Genomic DNA, 24,982 nt, shown 5'->3' on the forward strand with positions numbered 1-24,982 from the left:
TGCCACGAATCTAACTTATGTTCAGATTCCCAGGGGATGAGAAAAACTCTGGTACATCCTTCATGTCGCTATACAAATGTGGAAAGTGCCAGAAGACCTTTCCCTGCTAGTCTGGGTGGCAAGAACTGAGACAGAAAATGCAGCCATTCATCACAGAAACCCAGCTTTGAGCCCGACAGCTTTGCTGAAGCAGGGGATGTTAGAAGGAACTTGAAATGAGTATTGGAAAAAGCATCTGTTTATTTCCTGAGGGGGATAAACATCCTGGTGGCACCACTAAAAGTAATATACAGATAAGACTGCATTGTGAGCAATAATATTCTCTTCAAAAGTAATACACAGGAATAGCTATAGTATTCTGGTATGAGCCTCAGTCGCCCTTATGAAGGCAATGGTAAAAAATAATCAACCAAAGAAGCTTAGAGAAATAACTCTGTCTGCTTCTGTTCAAATTCTGCTGCTTTATCATTTTGCTTTGGCACCATCCAGCAAGAATTCTGTTTGCCACAAGCCGATGCTCATCTCCAGCTCATAATTCCCTGTGTTGGGACTGACGTGCCCATTCGTTCAGTAGCTCCCAGGAAGCACCTACCACAGTGCCAGGTGCCATTCTAGGCACTGGAGATACAGGAGAGAACAGAACACTATCTCTGTCACTAGCATTTAAAAATCTGTGACTTACTGTATAAAGTATTTATACAATAAATATATGAATAGTATTTTTAATACTCTTGGTATTATATTTATTTAATAAAATATACTATTTATTTATTTTTTATTCAATAAAAAATACTATTTTTATCAATAGTATTTCTATTTTACTGTTTATGATATACTTTTAAAAATCTAGTGAATGGAACTTCAATAAGTAAAGAGCTCCCAGGGTCTATTTTGCTGAATGTGCCAATGGTGGTTGCTGTTACATGGCTTTTTTTTTTTTTTTTTTGGGCCACGTTGGCTTTTCGTTGCTGCGTGCAGGCTTTCTCTAGTTGTGGCGAGCAGGGGCTACTCTTCGTTGCGGTGTGTGGGCTTCTCATTGCGGTGGCTTCTCTTGTTGCAGAGCACACGGGCTCTAGGGTGCAAGCTTCAGTAGTTGTGGCACACGGGCTCAGTACTTGTGGCACACGGGCTCAGTACTTGTGGCTCGTGAGCTCTAGAGCACAGGCTCAGTAGTTGTGGCGCACGAGCTTAGTTGCTCCACAGCATGTGGGATCTTCCTGGTCCAGGGATCGAACCCGTGTTCCCTGAATTGGCAGGCAGATTCTTAACCACTGCGCCACCAGGGAAGTCCTGGTGGTTGCTTTTAAAATGCGTCTTTTTCTTTTTGTGATATGGCTCTAAGGTGAGGGTCTTACAGACCCTTTGGGGTGTGACAAAAACTATTCTAAGACTAGGTTTTTCCCTAGTACTTAAATCTCATTTGGTTTCTCTCTAACTGGCATTATATCACGTGACTTTGCCCTCTCCAATCAGTCTCAACAACACAAACTTCCTCTCTTTTCTGGATTCCCTTCCTCTCTTTTCTAGATTCCTAGTCAAACAAGGTGGAAATCTTGAGATCCTCTTGTCTGTCCTAGTTCCTCACTCCCCACACACTAATTTATCTCTAACTCAGGGAAGTTCTTCCTCGGTGTACCTGGAGTTCATGCCATCCACGTAGCTACCGATGGATTTCAGTTTTTCGTGTGTTGCCTACCTGCCCCCCCAAGTCTACACTTCCCTCATTGCCTTGGCATCTGTCCACACTCCAATTCTTAGCCTCCCTTGCAGTTAGGTGTGAACATGAAACAAGTTCTTGCCCTGGGGATGTGAACAGAAGCAGGCCAGTGGTGGCTTTTGAGAGCTTTTTCCCCTTCCCCCAGGGAAATGCAGACAAGATAAAGTCCTAAGGCAGAAGTTCTCAAACTTTCTCGGTTCACAGAGCCCTTGAGGTCTCAATAATTTTTTCACAGCACCTCTAGGTCAAGTGAAATGTCAGTAGTTCCACTTATTAAGTAGTTAGGTCCAAACAACGTAATACATATTATCTCCTAACCATTTAGTAGCCATTTGAAGAAATATAAGACGTATAAATTTAAAGAATCACAAATACTTAGCAATGGTATGTGTGTGCTTGTGAGGCACTGCACAGTTTCTCAAACCTTCAAATCAAATGAAATACTGACAAACTCATTTCCTGTTCCTCATTGACTTGCACACAGAACTTCCTTTTTGTCATAGAAACCACCAAAAAACCCAGCTTTGGAAAGATAAGCCATCACCAAAAGCAGGGTTGTGTGTTCTAATGTTGAACAAAACTGCTAGTAGGTGGTGGGGTGCCCAACTGATATCACACATGGCTGTAATTCCTTCAGATTTTTAAGATACTCCACCGTGCTCCCACGAGTTCACTTTGAAACCTTGAGGCACCTTGTGCACACTTTGGGAACCAGATCCCTGGGGGATGACAGAGTCACAAAATGGAAAAGAGCACAGATCCCTGAATCTCTGTGTGAAGGGGAGCAGACTGCTGATGGGGAACACCCACTGCAGGCTTGTAAATATATGCGTGGAATAAGCTTCTGTTGTGGTTGAGCCATTGTTCGTTTTTGAATTTGTTGACACAACCTAGCCTAACTTAATTAATACCTTATAGTACTGCAGTGACCTTCTAATGGTTCTCCTTGATCCAAATCTAATGCCTTCCTCCCCAACAGTTCATGTCATCATTACCAAATCTACTGCTTTATGCTAATAACAGGCTAAAATTTTTCTAAAACTCAAAGCTGAGCACTTCCTTTGTTTGCTTCCCAGCCTGATTTCCACCACCAATCTTTCCTCATGCACTAAGCCCTAAATCAGTGTCTCTCAGTCTTGACTACATGTAAGAATCACCTGGAGAGGTTTAAAAAATACCAATGCCGGGCTTCCCTGGTGGCGCAGTGGTTGGGAGTCCGCCTGCCGATGCAGGGGACACGGGTTCGTGCCCCGGTCCGGGAGGATCCCACATGCTGCGGAGCGGCTGGGCGCGTGAGCCATGGCCGCGGAGCCTGTGCTCCGCAACGGGAGAGGCCACAACAGTGAGAGGCCTGTGTACCGCAAAAAAAAAAAAAACAAAAAAACCCAAAAAATGCCCAGTTCCCCACCTGCAAGGATTATCATCTGATTGAAATGGACCAGTTCCTTGAAGAGCACAAACTACCACAACTCACTGAACCTGAAATAGATCATTTGAATAGCCCTGTAACTATTAAGGGAAATGAATTTGTAATTTAAAAACTCCGAAAAGAAGAAATGTCCAGACCCAGATGGCTTCATTGAAAATTACACAAATATTTTAAAAAGAATAAACACCAACTCTACACAGTCTCTTCCAGAAAATAGAAGAGGAAAGGATGTGTTTCTCAGTTCATTTTATGAAGCTAGTATCATTACCCTGATACCCAAACCGAAGAAAGAAAAAAAGAAATCTACAGATGATATCCCTCATGCATATAGATGCAAAAAAAGTCCTTAACAAAATATTAGCAAATAAAATTCAGCAATGTATAAAAAGAATTATATACCCTAAGCAAGTGGAGTTTATTTTAGGAATGCAAGATTGGGTCGATATTAGAAGATCAATCAATGTAATCCACTACATTTTCAGACTAAAGAAGAAAAATCACATCATCGTAGGCAAAATTCAAACTCATGACAAAAACTCAGAAAAATAAGAATAGAGGGGAATTTCCTCAAATTGATAGTCTACAAAAAACCTACAGGTAACATAATACCTGATGAAACACTGAATGCTTTTCCCCTAAGATAGGGAAGAAAGCAAGGATATCCATTCTCACCACTCTTATTCAACATAGTACTGGAAGTTCTAGCCTGTGCTTTAGGCAAAAAAGGGAAATAAAAGGCATATAGATTGGAAACCAATAAAAACTGTCCTTTCTTGCAGGTGGCATGATTGTCAACATAGAAAACCCTAAGGAATCTACAAAAAAAAAAATTCCTAGAACTGTTAAGTGAGTTCAGTGAGGCCACAATATATGAGACAAATATACAGAAATCAATTGTATCTCTGTATACTAGCAATGGACACGTGTACATCGAAATTAATAATACAGTACCATTTGCAGTTGTTCTCCCCAAAATGAAATACTTTGGTGTAAAACCAGCAAAACATGTATAGGGCTTGTATGCTGAAAACTACAAAATGCTGATGAAAGAAATCGAAGAAGTTTCTACGTAATTTGAAGAGATATATTATGTTTATGGATTGGAAGACTCAACATAGTAAAGATGTCTGTTCTTTCCAAACTGACATACAGCTTTAATCCAAATCCTATCAAAATACCCACAAAAGTTTCTATAGATATAGACAAGATTATTCTAATATTTATATGAAAGGCAAAGGAACCAAAAGAGCTGAAACAATTTAAAAAAAAAAAACAATGAAATAGGAGTAATTGGCCTACCCAATTTCAAGACTTATATAGATATAGTAATGAAGACTGCATGGTATCTGTGAAGAGACAGATACATCAGTAGAACAGAACAGAGAACCCAGAAACAGACTGATTTTTGACAAGGTGCAAAAGCAATTCAGTGGAGAAAAGACAGACTATTCAAAAAATAGTGCTGGAGCAGTTGGACACCCATCCTTCTCTTCCCCCCCCAAAATTATGTGAAACTTGACTAAGTCTCACATCTTATGTAAAAAATTAACTTAAAATGGATAACAAGACTTAAATGTAAACCATAATATTATAGAACTTTTCGAAACTGTAGAAGAAACATGGGAGAAATTTTCCAGGATCTAAGGCTCAGCAAAGAGTTCTTAGACTTGACAACAGTGTAATCCATAAAAAAAAGAGATCGATCAATTGGACTTAAATGTTTGCTCTGCAGAAGACCTTGTTAGGAGGATGAAAAGAAAATCTACAGACTGGGAGAAAATATTTGCAAACCACATATTCAAACAGGGGACTAGTATCTAGAATATATGAGGAACTCAACAGTAAAAAAGCAAACAATCTAATTAGAAAATGGGCAGAAGACATGAAAAGACATTTCACCAAAGAGGGTTTGAAAATGACAAATAAGTGCACACAAAAAAAGTTAAACATTTCCCATTAGAGAAATGGCTCAAAGTACCCAAGAATTAAAACCATAATTAGATATCACTAACACACATATCAGTATGGCTAAAATACAAACAATGACAGTCAAGTACTGGCAAGGATGCAGAGAAACTGGATCATTCACCTGCTGGTGGGAATGTAAAATGGTACCGCTACCTTGGAAAACAATTTGACAGTTTATTAGAAAACTAAATATGCAACTACTGTATGACCTAGCACTTGTACTTCTGGGCATTTATCCCTGATAAGTGAATACTTATGTTCACACAAAAACTTATTCATGAATGTTTATCGCAACTTTATTCGTAGTAGCCCCAAACTGAAAACAACCAAAATGTCCTTCAACAGGTAAGTGGTGACACAAACTTTTGTATATCTATACCATGGAATACCACTCAGCAAGGAAAAGGAACTCTTGCCACACACAACTTGGATAAATCGCCAGAAAATTATCCTGAGTGTAAAGAGTCAACCATAAAGCGTTCACACTGTGTGATTGCGTTTATTTAACATTCTTAAAATGACAAAGTTATAAACACAGAGAATGGGGTAAGGGTTGCCTGGAGTTTAAAGAAGGGGTTGGGGCAGGAGGGTAGTGGGTGATTTATAAAGGATAACACGAGGGATCCTTGTGGTGATGGAAATGTTCTGTATCTTGACTGCATCAAGGTCAATATCCTACTTGTACTATTGTATTACAGTTCTGCAGAACGTTACCATAGGGGAAAGACAAGGTAAAGGGAACTAGGGGGTCTCTCTGTATTATCTCTTACAACTGCATGGGAATGTTACAATTAATATTCAATTAAGTTATCTCACAAGTAAAAGTTGCATTAAAAAAATTGCCCATCGGGCTTCCCTGGTGGCGCAGTGGTTGGGAGTCCACCTGCCGATGCAGGGGACACGGGTTCGTGCCCTGGTCCGGGAGGATCCCATGTGCCGCGGAGCGGCTGGGCCTGTGAGGTGTGGCCGCTGAGCCTGTGCGTCTGGAGCCTGTGCTCTGCAACGGGAGAGGCCACAACAGTGAGAGGCCCGCGTACCACAAAAAAAAAAAAAAAAATTTGCCCATCGATTAGGGGTGGTATTCTGATCGACTTGGTCTGGGGTGGGCTCACACATTGAAAATTTTCAAGGCTCCCCAGGTGATTCTAAAATGCAACCAGAACTGAGAAAGTGCAAATTGAACTGATGGACTTGCACTCCCCAGAACCTATGTAATCATCTACCATTTCTTGTTCCTCTGCCTTTAATACCTCCCCGCTCTATTTGCTGAGCTGAGGCCTTCTTTATGACCTAGCTCAGGAATAACTCTGAGGAACTGTCCAGAGCACGACTTGCCCAGTCTGATGATGGATCCTCCCAGGTTGCACCATGGTGGCCCTTTCTTTACTCTAGTCATAGCTCTTATCCCTCTCTGTTGTAATCATCACTTTTTGTCTGCCTCCCCGCTTTCAGCAGCTGTTGTTACAATTGTTCACTTTGTAATTCCCTGATCATTTAGCCTCTGAATTTTAGGGACCTTCCAAAAATTATAGGTAACTCCCCTTTCCTGCTCTAAGCCTAATTATACTTTTTAAATAATCAATGAGGCAAGAACTTCTAGATACCAAAAGTTTCACAGAACAAAATAAGGTTATTATGCTGTACCTTGATTCTATGCAAAACATTACAATCTTAGTATTACAAAGCACTAAGGTGTTCTAATATGGGTTCTGAATACCCTATGCCTATGATACGTGTTTTCTTTTCATTCTTTCTTGCTTTTGTACATCTAAATAGATCCGGACTCTGACCAATGTTTGGGAGGCAGACACAGAGGCTTTGCCAGCCTCCCCACTCTAGACCCCTGCTTCCGGGGTGTCTGGTTAATTTTTTTATCTCTCTCAGGGTGGTATAGCATCCAGTCGTAGTTCATCACCTCATTCAGGGAGGCTTCCTAGGCAGTCTCTTCCTGTTCTTTCATAGCAACATTAAACTGTCAGCTGGTAGACTTTAGGAATATAATTTTTCGCAGAATCTTTGCAAGGATACATGTTCCATTTTTGCAATAATAGAAAATATAACTGTGCCCTCCAAATCCTAGTGGCATTTTTTACTGATATTGTGAACTTTATAGATTAATTTAGGGAGAATTGTCATATTTTTACACTGGGCTATGAGCCCACTGGAATATCAGTTCCTAGATGACAGGGATTTTCTCTGTTTGGTTGAGTTCTACCTCCGAAGTCTAGAACAGTGCCTGGCACATAGTAAGTGCTAAGTTTTTATTGAATGAATGAATGGGATGCCCTTTCATTTGTTCTGGTTTTATATCCCTCAGACGTTTTCTTCATAGAGATCTTATATATTTTTCATTAATTTTTTTTCTTAGAGATTTTAGTTTTTGGCTATTGTAAATGGTTTTTTTTTTTCTTCTGTGATTAACTTCTAACTAGTTGTTGTTTGTTTATAAAAGGCTATGGTTTTCTTCATATTAATTTTTTAACCATCTATGTTATGGAATTTTCTTATTTGTTTGCAAGAATTTTTCATACTTCTCTTGTTTTTGCCAGGTATCATTGTTACTTTTCTTAAAACTTCCTGGAGTTCAGTAATTAAGAGGATTGAATTTCAAGCCCAAATTAAAACAGCAGACAACTAAATCTCATTCTATCAGTGAGATTCTTGTTGGTTGAGTGTGTGCTGGTACAGATGTAAACCTGCAATTTCTTTTCGAAGATAATTAAATATGGTGATTAAGGAAACCATCAAATCCAGAACCGTCTCATTCCTTGCCAGTTGGGTATCATCTGTTCCCTGTGTTGCTTGCTAATTTGGAGAGACTGCAGTCTTTACTACAGAATCCTCTTAATTTGGGGAGGGATATTTGTAATTTAAATCACAAAGAAAGAAACTGTCAATATATATTGATTTTCCCAAGTTCCACTGTTTAACTGCGAGCTTTTTTCAGTAAGCCTTGATATACAAGCGAACTTATGCAAATGAATGCATCTGTCTTCATTTCTCCTTGCCATTAGATCATTATGCAAGCATTAAACACCAGAAAAGACATAAAATGAGTGATTAGTCTAGTGGAGAGCGCAGGTTAGCAGAAAGCCAACGCCAGAAACACGTTCTTCCCTCTCCAAACTGCTTCTTTTCTCCTTTCTTCGGAAACGCCCATAAATGATTTAGTCAGTCCTTTAGGGACTAGAGATGCTTATTGGCAGTTAACATTCTTGTGATTCGGCACATTTTCTTGCAACAATATTCTATCTTTACTCCTGAGTTTTGCCTAATTTAGATTCTGCCATAGGTCTGTTCTTCTCCACTAATCCTGATTGATAAGTACAGACAGATTAGACAGAAGATAAAATTGTGAAATAGATGTTGCATTTGGAACAGCAAGTTTTCATTTTACATTGTTGCCAGGACCATCTCCTCTGTGGCCGCCTTCCCCACAACCAACACTGTGGCATGGTGCTCTATGACTCATTTGCCTCTGTGACTGGGCTTTAAGCATCTCTGACTTTTTCCGTCTTTGAGTTTCATCGTCTGACTCATAGTAAGCACTCAATAAATGCTTGAATCAATGAATACACAAGTTACTCAGTTAACTGGTACATTAATATTTTCTTTCTTTCGTGTTTTTAAACTAGCTCTTGGGGAAAGATTTGAAATATTTTTAAACAAGAGGGTAATTGACTATTACCAGTTTAAAAAGTAGCCCAGATGGATTTGTATTTTAACAGAGATCAAATCAAACTAATTGAATTTAGCCTTTCTAGCTTTTCAGGATTCAGCCAGGGACCTGGGAAGGACCTGTTTCCTTCTGGAGGAAACTGCATTGTCCACGTCCCATAAGGCTGCACTTATGTCCTGGTATCCCATTCTATTCAGGAAGCACACTCCTGAAAACCAGAGTACAAATGAAATTCGTACTAATTGAAACTTATTTCTCACTTGTCTGTTACTACTATTTTACAGTTGCTTCTTTGTGCATTTCTGATTGACCTTTAAGACAGGCCCTTAAAAACCCATGCTCCCAGCTCCTTAAGTAAAGCTCTATAATCAAGTGCTTAAACATACAGGGTCAATCTACATATTTAAAGAAAATGCAAATAATTTGTTGGGTAAAATTGTTGTATACATTATGTCTCTGTAATGTGGAAAGTCATCATCCATTATGTAATTTTCATTCCTCTAGTTATTAACCTTATTTTTAAAATAATTTATGCCTAGCCTTCTGCCAAGGAGGACTGATAGGGGTTGTTTGTTAAATTGACCTCTTCAACCATCAGTTGGGCCTATGTATGTCTTTATGGGATATATAGAGGGTTGTTCTGTTCTGTGTTAAGAGAGCTTAGGTAAAATGCACACTGTGGTGGACTTTTGTTACAAATGCTCCTGGTAAATCATGTAACGGGCCCTGTGCTTTTATGGACTTGACAAGAGTTTTGCTTCTTGAATGTCTATCTTTATTTGGTCTCTCATTCAAAATGTGGTAAATGAAGCTGACATCACTCACACTCACTGACTCTTCCTTGGCTTCTGTTTTAAAGAGCACTAACAACTCATGTATACAGTATCATGAAACTGCCATGAAAAAGGAAGCATGCAGGGCTGCTTAGGTCACAGGATCCGGCAATCTTGAAAGTCCTGCCTAGACTGATTATTACATCGAAATCAGTGGCCTGTCCCTCTTGCCTCCTTTCCCCAAGTACTCTGTTCTCCTCACGAGATCAGATGAGAGATTATTTCTTTCCCTAACATGATTTGATTTTTTTATCAACTAATGGGATAGTAGACCAGCAGCCACAATTTAAAAACCTTTATGATAAGCATTCATAAATTTTGAAATTATAATTAACTCTGTCATGTGTAATAAAGGGCAGAAGTGTGTAAGTAATCTTTTCGGTTTTTTGACTTTGAAAAAGAAAGTCTGTTCTTCAATCTTAATATGAGTGTCTCTGATGTCCTAGACTTTGAAAAAGGAAGTCTGTTCCTGAATTTTAATGAGTGTCTCTGATGCCCTAGAAGTTCATAACCCCTGAAATTCATAACCTGATTCAAGAGGAGTTGGAAAACTGTCCAGTTTCCCCATCCCTACCCAGAAAGTGTATGCAGTGAGGGGGATAACATAACAGAGAATTGTAAAACAATGTTTATCATAGTTAGCCTCTGGATAGGTAAATACTGACGCATTTTTATTTCTGAAAGCAAGGATAGTCTTAAAGTTTTCTTTTCTGTAGTGCCTAAGATCAAAAAATGTGGGTTCTCTCTTGGTGCGTAGACATTATCCCCACAAGATCAGTGAGATTTTAAAATTTCGAAAGTAGAGAATGGGGGGTTAACAGAAGTTCCCTGGGGATTCTGAGGACCAACCCTGCTTTACCATACTGTGACACATTTTGTAAGAAATGACGTAAGTCATAACATGAAGCTATTGTACTTTGTTTTCTGAAAGACAAAAAAAAAAAATCAATAATATTTTTCTTGAACCTGTAGAAAGCTCTCCTCTTGTGTCACCTGGTTTCCTCAGCAAAAATGTATCGGGAACTTGGAGTCTGCACTATATGCTTTTGTATCATTGTTTAAAATTCCGTTCTAGCCCCTTGTCTTACGACTCTCAATTTTTCCCTTTGGAATTACAAGGAGAGACACCAGAGAAAGTCACTTCAGAATGACAGAAAACAAAGGGCGAATATTATCCTTGTACATAAGCCATGTCAGACTATTGTGAATCTAGAGCGAACTACCCCACTGGTACCCATTTTAATAACCTGTAATGGAATATCTGCTCCACTTTACCTGTATGCTCATCTTTATGAGATACTCTGCAAGTTGCAATGGAAAAGAGACCGCAGATCTTTTCCCACAAAAGAAAAAGTGCAAAGAGTTTATGGGGAGGAGTCACTTCACCACCCACAAAAACAACCCCTTGCGCTTCTACTGTCATTTACTAAACCAGATGCTTTTCTTTTAACAGAGGAATTCAAGGGCTCCACCGTGGTTGAACTGATGAAGAAGGAAGGCACTACCCTCGGGCTGACGGTTTCCGGTGGAATTGACAAGGACGGCAAGCCAAGAGTATCTAATCTGCGGCAGGGAGGAATTGCTGCTAGGTAACTGCATTGTGTGGAAACGTAGAAAAAGGAATGCATGATGTAATTAATTCAAACGTTAAAGCTCCATCAGAAAAGGTCACTAGTAAACAAACGACTCTGCTATCTGCGGGGCAGAAGCATAGGGGGGCACGTTTCAGAAGCATGGCTTTTCTGGCCTGTGCCAGAATCACCAGGGAGCTCTCATGTCTTCTCAGGAGCAGCCAGGCTCTCCTGAGATTTTAATTTTAAAGTGTCTGTATGGATCTAGTCCTCAGATTGCCACCGAACAGCAGACAGGCTGCAGTGGGAGTGAGATGGTCCGATCATCTAATGGGGAACAGATGACGCATATGCTGTGGATAAGGGGAAGCTGCCACAGAGGGATAGGACAAGCCTAGAAAATGAGGGAGGCCCAACTCCAGGTTTCTAAGTACCAATTTTGCTTCTCCTGCATATTCTCAACTTTTCTACTTGTGAGATTTTCCTTTCGTTAAGACAAAGAGGTGGTTTCCGAAAGGACAGAAGGCTTGGGTGAGGAGGTCTCATTTTGTCCTTGTTCTGATGAACTGCAGATTGCGCTGCGTCTTGCTGACAGCAGAATGTCTTGGGTGCTGGCCAGCGGTCGGTGTGCTTGGCAGACAAATTCTAAATCTACCTCAGAAAGAGGGGGTGGAATGCCCAGGTTTCATTCAAAGTGAGGTTAATGTCCCTTAAATCCTGGACACCAATATTTGTGTCCACATAAGCACAAATTAAGTTTTAGAGTTCTTAACTTATAAAGTGTCACCTGAAATAGTGATTACTTTCCATGATCAACCTGTTGGTACAGTTTATAAGCTCAGTCCAGTTGATTGCTCCATGATCTGGGGAATTGTTTGTAAAACAGGCTGATGTCAACACAAGCACCTTAGTTTCCTTCCTTCGGGTTTTTTTTCTTTTTTTTTTTTGCATTTTTATTTTTTTTGTGATTGAAGGACAGTTGATTTACAATGTTGTGTTAACTTCTGCTGTACCACAGATTCAGTGATACATATATACATTCTTTCTTATGTTCTTTTCCTTTATGATTTTTAAGAGATTTCTTTCCACATCATAGCCTCCTTTAACTTTTAACAGTCGTGGCCAATCCATGATGCCAGGACTTCCTCTGTCTCCAGGGTTTCTGCATATGCAGCCCCTAGAGCAAGTGTGATTGGCAGGGGAGAGGGTAAGAATGTGGTTTTCACATGTATTGATGCTATAATTAAATGTAGCGCTGTGCCAGTTATGTTGAGTATTATCGATCACCAAATATTTATTCGTTAAGCCACTACCATTTAACAGGTAGTAAACCAAAATAAGTAAAGATAAGATCCCTGCCCTAGGAGGGTTTATAATCTATTGGGGGAAATAAGGTATAAAAAACATGAAAAGTTCGGGAGCAATAATCGCATTGCATAACAGTAAAAAGCAACAACTTAAGGGTTGTCACAGAGCATTAGGCAATTAAGTTACCAAATAAGTGTCAGTCAGTAAACCTGAGTTAAGAGTGACAACACGTACTACTGGCTAGAACGGATGACGGAGGCTTCGAAGGAAGAATGATTGGAGCTGGGTTTATGTAAAACAAATGAACTTGGTATTTTTATCTGGGGAGAAAATATTATTGAATTAAGTCCTATCATAGTTCTTGCTGCCTGCTCTTGGTTTAAAAGTAGAGTTTGACTAAAAGCCCCAGAGTAGCCAAGGTTCTATTACGATGGTGAAGAGAGGAGAATGTCACTGAAAGCCAGTACTTTCGTTGCACTTTCTTCTTCACCAGTACTTTTTTTTATTAGTCCCGCTATAAGCAGTAAATAGCAAAATAAGCTCACCCTCTGGTTGGCCCTGGACACACTCCCAGTGAAGATACCAAAAGTGATGAAATGTCCAAAAGGCAGGCAGCAAAAATGAGAGGGAATGAGAAGAAAGGGAAAATTCTAGTGTGTCCAGGATCTGGATGGTCTGCCCCAAGAGCACCACCTCTTTATGGGCAGAGCAACTAAAGATAACTTTCTCTTTATTTCGTTTTACGGTGCTCCTTAAAAGTAAAAGAGGTAGAGGGTTAGGAAGAAATTGGAGACAGCAGCAGACCCAGCACAGGACTTCCGAAGTGTGCAGTCAGCATGAGAAGAGGGATCCACTGAGTCCCTCTCATCCACCCTCCGCTGCTCACCCGCTCTTAGGAACCAGCCACATCCTAGGAGCCGGGACTCCAGCTGCGTCGGCGTTCTGGGCTTGCGTGCTTATCCATGATGGGGAGGAGGGAAGTATGGTCAGACTGGCCTGCGGAAAGGAGGGGTCCACTGAGGCGACATTCTCTGTTCTGCAGAAGTGATCAGCTGGATGTGGGTGACTATATCAAAGCAGTGAATGGCATCAACCTGGCCAGATTCCGCCACGATGAGATCATCAGCTTGCTGAAGAATGTCGGGGAAAGAGTGGTTCTTGAAGTTGAGTATGAGCTGCCGCCAGTCTGTAAGTCATCACAAGCCAGGGGCAGAACAGCTGCACCACGTTTGGGCCTAAAACTATTGTTTCCTATCTTTTTCTCTTTTGCCATCATTGTCTTATTACAGGAATGGTAGAGTATTGTTTCTTCATATTTAAAACTTATTTGAATTGCTATAGCCTACTCAGGAAGAATGTAAAAGAGCATAAATAATGATGAAATTATCTAGGACTCATATTTCATTAAGGCCATCTGTGAACCCCATAATTGTACTTAAGCTATTTTAATGAACTGTCCACATATTTATAAATTCTGTGCATTAGGTTCCATCCAGGCTTTGTACTTAGCGACTAAGTTTAGGAAAAGCATGTTTAACGTGATTTCTATTGATTCTTGTATAGTTATGTTCATTTCTGAAGCATGAAAATAGAATCAGAATACATTGTTAAGTAATAATAATAGACATAATAAAAGCGCAGCCAGCATATTTTGAGAGCTTACTAAATGTCCAGCATTGTAAGGAGCCCCTTTTATTGGTTCACTTAAATCCTCACCACGAAGAAAGCATAGCAGAGCTGAACTTTGATGTCAAATAGCCAGTTAAGGGCTTCCCTGGTGGCGCAGTGGTTGAGAGTCCGCCTGCCGATGCAGGGGACCCGGGTTCGTGCCCCGGTCCGGGAGGATCCCATGTGCCGCGGAGCGGCTGGGCCCGTGAGGCGTGGCCGCTGAGCCTGTGCGTCTGGAGCCTGTGCTCCGCAACGGGAGAGGCCACAGCAGTGAGAGGCCTGCGTACCGCAAAATAAATAATAATAATAACCAGTTAAATCCCAGCTCCAACTTTACTAGCTACGTGCCTTTGAGAAAGTTACTTAAGCTTCTTGTGTTTCAGTTTGCACATCTGAAAACTGGGGATGATATTAGGAATCTATGGTATTACTCACAGATCTGTTATGAGGATTAAATGAGTTAGGTTTTGTATAGCATTTAGGACAGTGCCCGACACCCTAAAAGTTTTTGTTAAATAATAAATATATAAATCAATCAAAACTGTAAGATAGGCATTATTTTCATTATTATTCTCATTTTACAGAGACTTAAGTTAGATATCTTTCCCAAATTAGTAGGCATCAAAGTCAGCTCTTTGCTTTTCTGTACTACTGAGAACTCAGACTGATTATTACTAACCGATAATAATTCATTTGTTTAGCAATGACTTATTGGCATTACTATGTTCCAGTCCCCACAAAGTACATCGGTGGAATTTATATTCTAGCAGGCGAAGACAGGTATTAAAATAAAACCACAGTAAATAAGTTAATTAAAATTGACGCTTAAACAACAAGGCGGTTAGTGGTGCCAGCCCTCTGCGCAGTTGAAAATCAATGCATAACTTATAGTTGGCCCTCCATATATGTGGTTCCTCCGAAACCAAGGTTCTTCCATATCTGCAGATTCAACCAACCAGGTATAGGGCAGTACTGTGGTGTTTACTATGGAAAAAAATCCACATATACATGGACCCATGCAGATCAAACACATGTTGTTCAAGGGTCAGCTGTTTGTCGTACGAATGTTATGGGTCATGAATGCTGTGGGAAAAAGAAAATAATCAAGGAGCGGGGTTGGGAGCGCCGGGCTGGGGATGGGATTGCAATTTAAATAGAGTGGTTAGGGACAGCTTCATTGAGAAAGTGACATTACTCAGCGACTTGAAGGAGGTAAGGAAGTTAGCTGTATGGATTTCTGGGGGAAAAGAGTTCCAGAAAGAAGGAAAAGCCGGTGCTAAGATCAAAAGCAGGAACACATCTGGCATTGTTCTAGAAACATTAAGAAGGGCGGTGTGCTGGAGCAGAGTAAGCATGCAGAGAAGTGGGGGGAGGTGGTCTGAAGTGTAAAGGATAGGAGCGTCTGTGTAGGCCATTGGAGGGGCCTTAAGTTCTGCTGTGAATGATTTGGGGCAGAGGAGTGACATGATCTGATGTATGTTTTCAAAGGCTCCTCTAGCTGCTGTGTGGAGAATAGACTGCAGGGATGAGGGTAGAAGTTTGGAGGACTATTGCAGTGATTCAGATAAAAGATGGTGGTGGAGATGGTGACGAGCCCTCATATCCCTCGTCTGTTTTGAAGATAGAGCCAACAGGATTTCCTGATGCATTTAATGTGGGTTGTGCAGAAAGAGAGGAGTGAAGGCCCACAGCGGGTTTTGAGTCTGAGTAACTGGAAGGATGGAGTTTCCATTAACGGGGGTGGGTAAGAATGCAGGCAGAGCTGACTTGCAAGGAGATCAGTAGTTTGTTGTTTGAGATGCTACAGTTAAGGGGCCTATTTGCCACGCTGAGAGAAAATGTTAAGACGAGAGCTGGAGATACGGTTTGGCGTTTGGGAGAAGGATCTGGACTAGAAATGTAAATTTAAGAGGAATGGGACTATAGATGGTGTTTGAAGCTTTGGGACCAGATGACAGCACTCAGAGAGTGGGTGTACATACCAATCATAAGTTCTTATTCTTAACCTAAAATCTAACACTGAAAATCTAATGGTGATTTTACAACAAAATCCATTGGAATCTGCGTTCTGAAACCTTGCTACAATGTTTTTCATTTTCATTAAGAGCAGGCAGTAAAACAGAGCGTTGAGAGCTTGGGCTGTGTCACTAGTTAAATGTCAGTTTTGTCCCTTTCTAGCTTTGTGACTTTGGGCATTTTATTTAAGTTCTCTGAGCCGTAGGTTTCTCAACTATAAAACAACTATAATGGACGTAGAATTTTTGTAAGAATTCAAGGCTATAATCCTGTAAAGTATTTAGATCGTAAGCACATACTCGCTAAGCCATAGTGCATCTTAGCCACTATTACCATTATCATGATTACTACTACTACTGCTACTACACTGAAAGTACTGTGTTTTCTTGAACTGAAAGTCAGTTTGCTTTGAAATCACTGTCTTAAACCACTGCTAAGGAGTTAAGAGGAGTCAAATATCTAGAGCTAACGCTCTTTGATTAAGCATTTGTATTCTAGTGGGTAGATGAATATCCACAAAACACAACCTCTTCCTAAGGGGAACTCTTAGTATAGCTCTCAGGGTGGGACCAGTAGTGGAGATATGCTGAGTATTATCCAGCAAACCCAGATAATCCAGAGCTGGGGATTTCGGGGTAGATTTGAAGGAGTTTATGTAGGTCCAGTAGGAAGACGAACATTCCAGGCACAGGATACGGCAAGGTGGTAAGAAGATAGTCCAGTACGTAGGTTGAACTGCAAACGGTTTGGAGTTGCTGGAACACAAAGGGAAAGAGCGGGCCTGGAGAGGGATGAGGCCAGTGAGGTAAACAGAAACCAAGTGAAGGAGGGCCTTATAAGCCATGTGGGTAGAGTGTGGATGGTGTCGAGTGGGCAATAAGGAGCCTTTAAAAGCTTTTAAGGCCAAGGAACAGCATCATCAGATCAGGGTTTTTAGACTTATTTTAAGAGGTCAAATGGAGAACAGATCAGAGGCTATAAGCCCCAAGGCTGTTATAATTTCCCAAAAGAGAGGTAATATCCTGAATAACTATAGCATTAGTAGGGTTAAAGAGGAGAGGGTGGGCATCAGAAATATTCAGGGGGTGGTGATTATACCAGCTTTTCCTCCCTCACACAGTAAAGCTGATGGAAAAAGAGAAAATATTTTTAAACACAAAAGTGTGAATTCTGTGGTAGAAATCAGATAGAAGAGGTCTATTCGCCAAGGATTATCTCTGTCTCCTTCTATTATGTTAGATAAATTGATAAGATCTGTGAGTTCAGGGAGGTTGAAGGGATTAATAAGCCTCCCTTTCACTGAGCTTAGACAGCCAGAACAGGAGTGAGCCAGCAGCAGCGAGGGCCCGGGAGGAGAGCTGCCTGATGAAAGGTAGGCCACCCGGGACCGGGACCGAGACTGGAACTCTCACAGCAATCTAAGGCTCAGCCAATCCCAGAATCCAGAAAGAATTGGAGGAAGGGGTGTGTGTGTGTGTGTGTGTGTGTGTGTGTGTGTGTGTGTGTGTGTGTGTGAGAGAGAGAGAGAGAGAGAGAGAGAGAGTGGGTGAGAGAGAAAGAGAGAGAGAATGGTACAGAGACAGAGATCTGATAGAAGAAAAATGGAACTTTGACCTTGGGCAAGCCACTTACCTTTTCTGAGATTCAGTTTCTTAGTGAACATGAAATAGTCGATCTTCATGAGCTCTGAAGTTCTTTCTGACTTTATAAAATTATGTGGTGTTTTGAGACCGTATTTAGAGAGAATGTTACCAGGCTGTATCTTGAGTATTAGTGTGTTCAAAGTTGGTCTAGAGGAGTGCCTTCAAATTTTCGGGTCTCATAACCCCTAAAGAATTTTGAAATATTACATAATTCTCATCCAGTTTTTAACACCTAAAATTCTTTATGATAAACTTCAGTAGTTGGATAGGATATAATTTTTAGCATGATGTTTATTTTATACATCTTTGTATACCATTTCCATTCAAACCTTGGAGCTACAGGTTTACCTCGTTTGTTTTATGGAAAACATCTGCCACAGAGTCTTATTGTCAAAGGCGGTCCTCACCATTAAACCATCAGCTAAATCAGACTAGCTTTTTATTGGAAGGAATGCTTCCTTAATTCAAATAAGTGTGTTAAAGCATGTCCCTGTGACAGCCTTATTACTTCTCATTTCTAATTCTAAGAAACATAGACAGATGATAGATGATGATGGTGATGATGATGATGATGATGATGATATGGTGGGGAGGTGTGGCGTGGTGGGCGTCCCAGGTCTCCTCCCCATGGTTCATTCTGGAATGTAGTCTGAAGAAGCATCAGCTACCCAGGGGAAGCTCTTCCTGTGACAGTGGCAGAGGGAAAACAAGACAAGCCCAACCACAGGAGCACATTTCCAGACTCTGCTCACGTGTCTTAACACCCCATTGGCTAAAGCAAGTCAGCTGTGCAAACCCAATGTAATGAGGTGGGAAAGTGCAGAACTCCTATTCTCCTGTGGGAAATAGTATATATTGATAATTTAGAAAAACCAAATCCACCATAATAAAATAGAGAATGTCACTTCATGTTATAGAAGTATATGCATATGCACATATAGAAACAAGGGACAACAGTACAACTAAAATACTAGGGAGGAGTATTTTTGCATTCTAAGATTGGTTTCTCTAGCCTTCCTATGTGCCCAGTTTGATTTTTTGGGTAAGCCCCTTAATTGGATCTCTATGTCCACATACACACATGTGAAGTAATGAGTAAAATTCATGTGGCCAAACAGGATGTCTGGTGCTGAATATGCAAACCTAGTCGCCAAGAGCCATTCATGCAAATATAAATTATAAAGACCAAATCTATTTCATTAAATATATTAAAATGTAGTCAACATTCCCATTTATCTTTGTAAATGATGAACAGCAAGAGTGTGGATAACCTAAAGCTGTAGGTAATCCCCGAAGTCTTTATATTGACTTTAGATTTGTTTGTAAGATCTTATGGTCAGCAAGATTTAGTTCAAGCAAAATTGAAATTACAGTGCCTTGCATCCCCAGAACAGACACTCAGCCAACAAGGACAGGTGGCCCAGAATTAGAATTTGGCTGTATATAATTGAAAGTTGATTTAATGATTAAATGAAATAAAATTTGTAAACCACTTTGCAGAGTTCCTTGCATACAGTAGATGCTCATTAATTATTTCTCTCCATATCTTTTCCTTAATGGAACGGAAAGATCATGTTCTTAACCAGTTTCTTCAAGTGGCTTGTTGGGTCATGGAAATAAGAAAACATTTGGTTTGAACTCAGTTTTTTACATTTAATTAATACCGTACCTCAACACTTTCAGCTATTTGTATGCACTGTTCCTAGCTGATTAGAATAAACTGAAATTCCCCTGATAGCAAGAATATGACATTTAATTAAATCAGCAGCGTACCAAAACATTTTGTTCAGCTGTAGGTTTATGTTGTTTTTTTAGCAGATCCAAGTTCTTATTGTACTTTATGTCTCAGCTGGCTGTGTGCAGTTTTGTGAATTTAACTGTGTACTTTTCATAATCATGTCCATTCCTTTGAGGATTCAGAATTTCTGATAATTAAAAAATAATTATAATTAATGCTTAATTAAAATTACTTCCTATTTCTGTCAATGGCAAGAAACGTTCTTTTCAAAGATACCTTTAAATTCTGTCTATATGTTTCTTGTTGACAGCTTGATGTAATAAGCCCTTCAGGATCTAGAAACGATGTAAAAAATGAGTCATTGATAATGAACACAGCCTTAGACAATTGAACATCACTGTACAAATTCAAGACAAGGAGCTAAGACCATCAAATTCTATAGATTGCCAACCCTTGTCTCCATGAATAAAAATATCCTTGTATCCATAATGATAAAATATTTTTTTAAATCTAGCAAGAGTATACTGTATAATCAGAATTACTCACTAGTTTCTTGAAAAAACAGTCTTAAAGGGTAGTTTAGTTACTATTCATATAACTTCACATAACTTATCCCCTCGTGTATAATGTAATTAGAGATAGCAACTTGGCAATGGAATTTCATTTTGTGAAATTAGAGCAATAACCATGCAAACACACCCTAAGCATGATACTATCAAGTGAAATTAAGTAGATCTTTATTTTATTAGTCAGTAATAATATTTTGAATGTACTTCGAATTTCTTTTTCTCTCCAAGTTTCATTCAAGTTGCTGTTGTCTTTGTTTAATTGCTATGCATCATGTCAGAAAATCAGTTTGCATCAGCTTAACCTGTTAATGGTAATCTGAGAGTAATACTTTTCCTTCTTGTGCTAGCTGCAAAAATAAATATAAAGACAATAATTATTTCATACGTTTTATAAAAATCATATTATTTTTGCATTATACAAAGGGAAAACAATTCTGTTTATCATATGAAGATTGTCTCTCTCGTTATATAGAATTTTAACAATGTGAATATTATGCTCTGTCTAAAAACTGGCTACACGGGAGGAAAGGAAGTATCTCTGATTTTGATTCCACCTGGACCTATATAAGTCATTTATGCACATGACTATTTTATGGTATTTGTATGTCATTCCAATTACTTTTTGTAACATTTTCTTTAAAAACAGACTTTTTTGCTGTTTTATTACTCAACGAGAATTATTTGCGACAGGGGATCTGTAGTATTTTATGCCTATCAAAAAATCCAGAGATGTTATTATGATGTAAGACTTACATTTCCTCTCTCTTTCCTGCATTCAGCCGTTCAAGGATCGAGTGTTATTTTCCGAACGGTGGAGGTCACGTTACATAAAGAAGGCAATACCTTTGGTTTTGTAATACGAGGTAGGTGGCGGTTAGAAAATAGAACTAACAGATATTCTTGGAGAATTTGTCAGTGAAATACTGGGAGTGAACTAGAAAATCATTCTAAAAAAAACTGATGTTTTCAGTGCCTAAAGTCACATTATAATATTTGCACCCATTTTTCTTTAAAGAAATAAAGCAGTAATTGGGAATCAAAGTGGAATCCAAATGATGTAGCTAATTTATTCCAGTTTGTTAATACAGAACAAGAAGCCATTATTTGTAAACCTTGTGAACTCACAGTCATCCTACTGATTTGCCACTTGTCAACATGTCTTTTGTCTTCCCTTTTATACTTTTCTATATCGCTGAGTCAAAAATGTTGATGAATGTGGATGATTTGATTTAATGCACTAGGATTAAGTAACTTTGTTTAAATTGTTTTCTCCTAAAATACATCTTGTTACTGCAGCTTCCCCCTGATGTGCATCAGCTCAGTTCACCTTATTTTGGAATGATATGAATAATAAAAATGTCAGGTGACTCTAACTTGTCTACAAAACCATTAATTCTGAGCTGTAATTCTGGCTTTTATTATTTTAGTTTTCTTATTAGTAATTTCATCCCTTAAAGATTACACATACAAGGGACTTCCCTGGTGGCGCAGTGGTTAAGAATCCACCTGCCAATGCAGGGGACATGGATTCGAGCCCTGGTCCAGGAAGATCCCACATGCCGCAGAGCAGCTAAGCCCGCGAGCCACAACTACTGAGCCTGTGTGCCACAACTACTGAAGCCCGCGCACTCTAGAGCCCATGCTCTGCAACAAGAGAAGCCACCCCAATGAGAAGCCCGTGCACCGCAACGAAGAGTAGCCCCCACTCGCCACAACTAGAGAAAGCCCACGCGTAGCAACGAAGACCCAACACTGCCAAAAATAAATAAATAAATTTATTAAAAAAAGACTACACATACATTAATAACTCATAATTCCTAGTATGAAAATGAGGTTCAATAGGGAGCTAGGTAAGCATCAGGAATTTTTAACATTTCTTGATTTTTTAATTTGTTTTTACCTATTACATTTTCTACTTCACCAGAGTCAAAATTCTATCAAAATTATTAAGACATTAATTAAAATTAACTAAGCATCTTAATAAATGTACATGCATCAAGGAATAAAACAGATGTGTTCACTTATACAGACTTGCCTTAATGACTGAGCTTTGGGCATTAGGTTCAATTCTGTGTGCATCATTAAGAAAATCAGTCAATCAAATATTCATTAAGGACATGTCAACATGTCAGCATCAGGCAGAGTACTATGGAGTCATGAGACAGGACCCCTATCTACAGGAGATTACAGTCCAGTGAATTTAAGATGTAAGTTGATAAAGTGCCCAAATGAATATTAGAGAAAACAGGCAACTAGGAACCCATGGAATGGTTTAGACCAGTAGTTATTACACTTTTCTAACCAAGTCCTACATTTAGGTGGAGCGACAGACCCCAAGATCATTTACTTAACCATTTTCAAATTTCTGTGCAAAAAAACTAGATGAATATAATGAAAAGTCAGTGTACAAGTAATTTTAGCTTGGAGGGTGGTATATACAAATCTGGTGTTGAAATATAAATATGAAAGAGAGGCACGCTTGACTCGCATTCCTACAAGCCTGATTATTGAAATGCTTCAGTAAAAAATACTGCTGGTGCAGATATTCATCAATAGCTGCTGTATGGTTAATCAATAAAAAATCAAATTGCTAATGAAAGAGCTAAACCAACAGTAATTTATCACTTAAGAACTAAAATGAATAGAAGCAGTTGTAATCTACAACCACCTCAAGACAACTGATGATATGATGCTAACAAATGTCCTTCCCACAATTGGCAGGAATTTCAAATATCCATGTGTGCATGCGTAGTAAGAGTATTTTAATATGAGCCTAGACTCCTACCTAGTACATGGTAGGCACTTAATAAATGGAAGAATGAATGAATGAGGCCTAGATTTGTGTGGACATCAGACTTCTTGGTATTATACTGGTTTTAAAACCTTAGTAATAATAAGCCAATTTTAGTTTATGAGTACCAAATTTTTGTAGGTTTTAATAACTCCCTTAGTATGTCAGTTGAACATAAAAATGTGTCAAATTTTACATAATTTTTTTTTTCTTTTTGCGGTACGCGGGCCTCTCACTGTTGGCGGCCTTTCCCGTTATGGAGCACAGGCTCCGGACGTGCAGGCTCAGCGGCCATGGCTCACGGGCCCAGCCGCTCCACGGCATGTGGGATCTTCCCGGACCGGGGCACGAACCCATGTCCCCTGCATTGGCAGGCGGCCTCTCAACCACTGCGCCACCAGGGAAGCCCCTTATGTAATTTTTAATGAGAATAAATAAAGAACTTACATTTTCAAATCAATTTGAGGCCCATCTGGAGGGTCTTCTTGCTCAAAAGGTGGCCATTGCCCATCCCTTAAGAGTTATTGGTTAATCACAAACAGAGTTGCAGAATGAGAAAGTACTGTGGATAAATGCTATCATGGCAGGTAAAACATTATGGCATAGATGGGATTTGAGCTTAACTTAGATCAATGGGGAATACCAGGACATTCAGGGAAGAGGGAGGGGAAGATATTGCAGATGAAGCATATTCATTTAGTGCTGGAGAATTTCTTCTTACCCAATTAGGATGGATCTTTTAAAAAAAAAACAGGCTTTTAGCTGATGAATGGAATTACGTTTCTAATGCTATATGTCACAGATCCAAACACCTTCACTGCCCAAACGATAGAAACTTGTACCCATAAAATGAAAAATGATGTTCTGGCCTATATCATGGAGAGTTAAATTTCTGTTAATTCCTTTGCCATCAAGCCAGAAGATGGTTTAGGTTAACAGGAAAAATCAATGAACTTATTTATAAAACAGAAAGAGAGTCACGGATGTAGAAAACAAACTTATGGTTACTGGGGGGGGGGGAAGGGAGGGAGGGATAAATTGAGAGATTGGGTATACACACTACTATATATAAAATGGAAAACTAATAAGGACCTACTGTAGAGCACAGGGAGCTCTAATTAATACTCTGTAATGACCTATTTGGAAAGAGTATCTAAAAAGGAGTGGAGATACTTTGCTGTAGAGCAGAAACTAACACAACATTGTAAATCACCTGTACTCCAATAAAAAAGTTTTTTAAATAGATGAAAAAAATTATGATAAATTTTTTTTAAAGAAAGGAAAAATCACTCTGCCACTAATTTGCTTTTCACTTTGGATGAGGAAATTTCTCTAATCATTCTCAACTATAAAATTGTAGGTATGTGTACTCATTTAACATATGGACCCCAATATTCAGATTTGGTCTGCATGGTGTCCCTGGCATTGATATTTTTCTAATAGCATGCCAGGTGGGTCATGTTAATGGGCAACCAGGATTGAAAATACCACTGGTCTCTGAGTGGTCTTTATTATGCTTTACAGCTCCAAACATCTAGAACGTAAGTGAAGCACAAACTAAACTTGGCTCATTATTTCAAATAATGACAAAATGTCACATACCAATAAATTTAGAGTTATCTGTCTCACACTTTAACATGTATTCACTGTTACATACTTGTATTTGGACCTCCAAATCAATATAGTGGAAAGGGTTCTTGCTGTCTTCAGCCTCTTTCCTCTTCTAAATCAATACCCCTCAGGGGAAAGTACACCTATCTTTTTATGATCACCTTGCAAAAAAGAAGTTACATAATGATATTTATATAAATATGGTTAAACATGTGCTGTAACTTATCGTCATGATTTTCATTAAAAAAATTTTTTTCTGAAAAAATTCTGAATTTTCTTTTTTAATTAAGGAAGAATTTTAAAAGAATCCATCAAATTGATTGAAAGAAAATACTGAAATAGAGATTTTACCAACCAGACTGAATAAATCTCTTGTAATAGCAATGAACATAAAGGAAGCATTTGCTTTCATCAAGAACAGTGAATGCCTCTTAAATTTTC

General features: G+C 39.2%; 1 protein-coding gene across 5 annotated transcripts in view; it reads left to right on the top strand.

Annotated features, from left to right (window-relative positions):
- The window catches only part of GRIP1 (glutamate receptor interacting protein 1), a gene marked incomplete at its 5' end in the record, with an annotated part of 698,195 nt that overhangs the window by 515,383 nt on the left and 157,830 nt on the right, over nt 1-24,982 (top strand). For all 5 annotated transcript variants that reach the window (XM_079937948.1, XM_079937949.1, XM_079937950.1 and 2 more), the window contains 3 exons: nt 11,080-11,215; nt 13,548-13,693; nt 20,919-21,002. In XM_079937948.1, the coding sequence (XP_079794074.1) occupies nt 11,080-11,215; nt 13,548-13,693; nt 20,919-21,002 (366 nt within the window). The remainder of the gene's footprint in view (nt 1-11,079; nt 11,216-13,547; nt 13,694-20,918; nt 21,003-24,982) is intronic.

The sequence above is a fragment of the Stenella coeruleoalba genome (genome assembly GCF_951394435.1).
Source record: "Stenella coeruleoalba genome assembly, chromosome: 11".
NCBI lineage: Eukaryota > Metazoa > Chordata > Mammalia > Artiodactyla > Delphinidae > Stenella > Stenella coeruleoalba.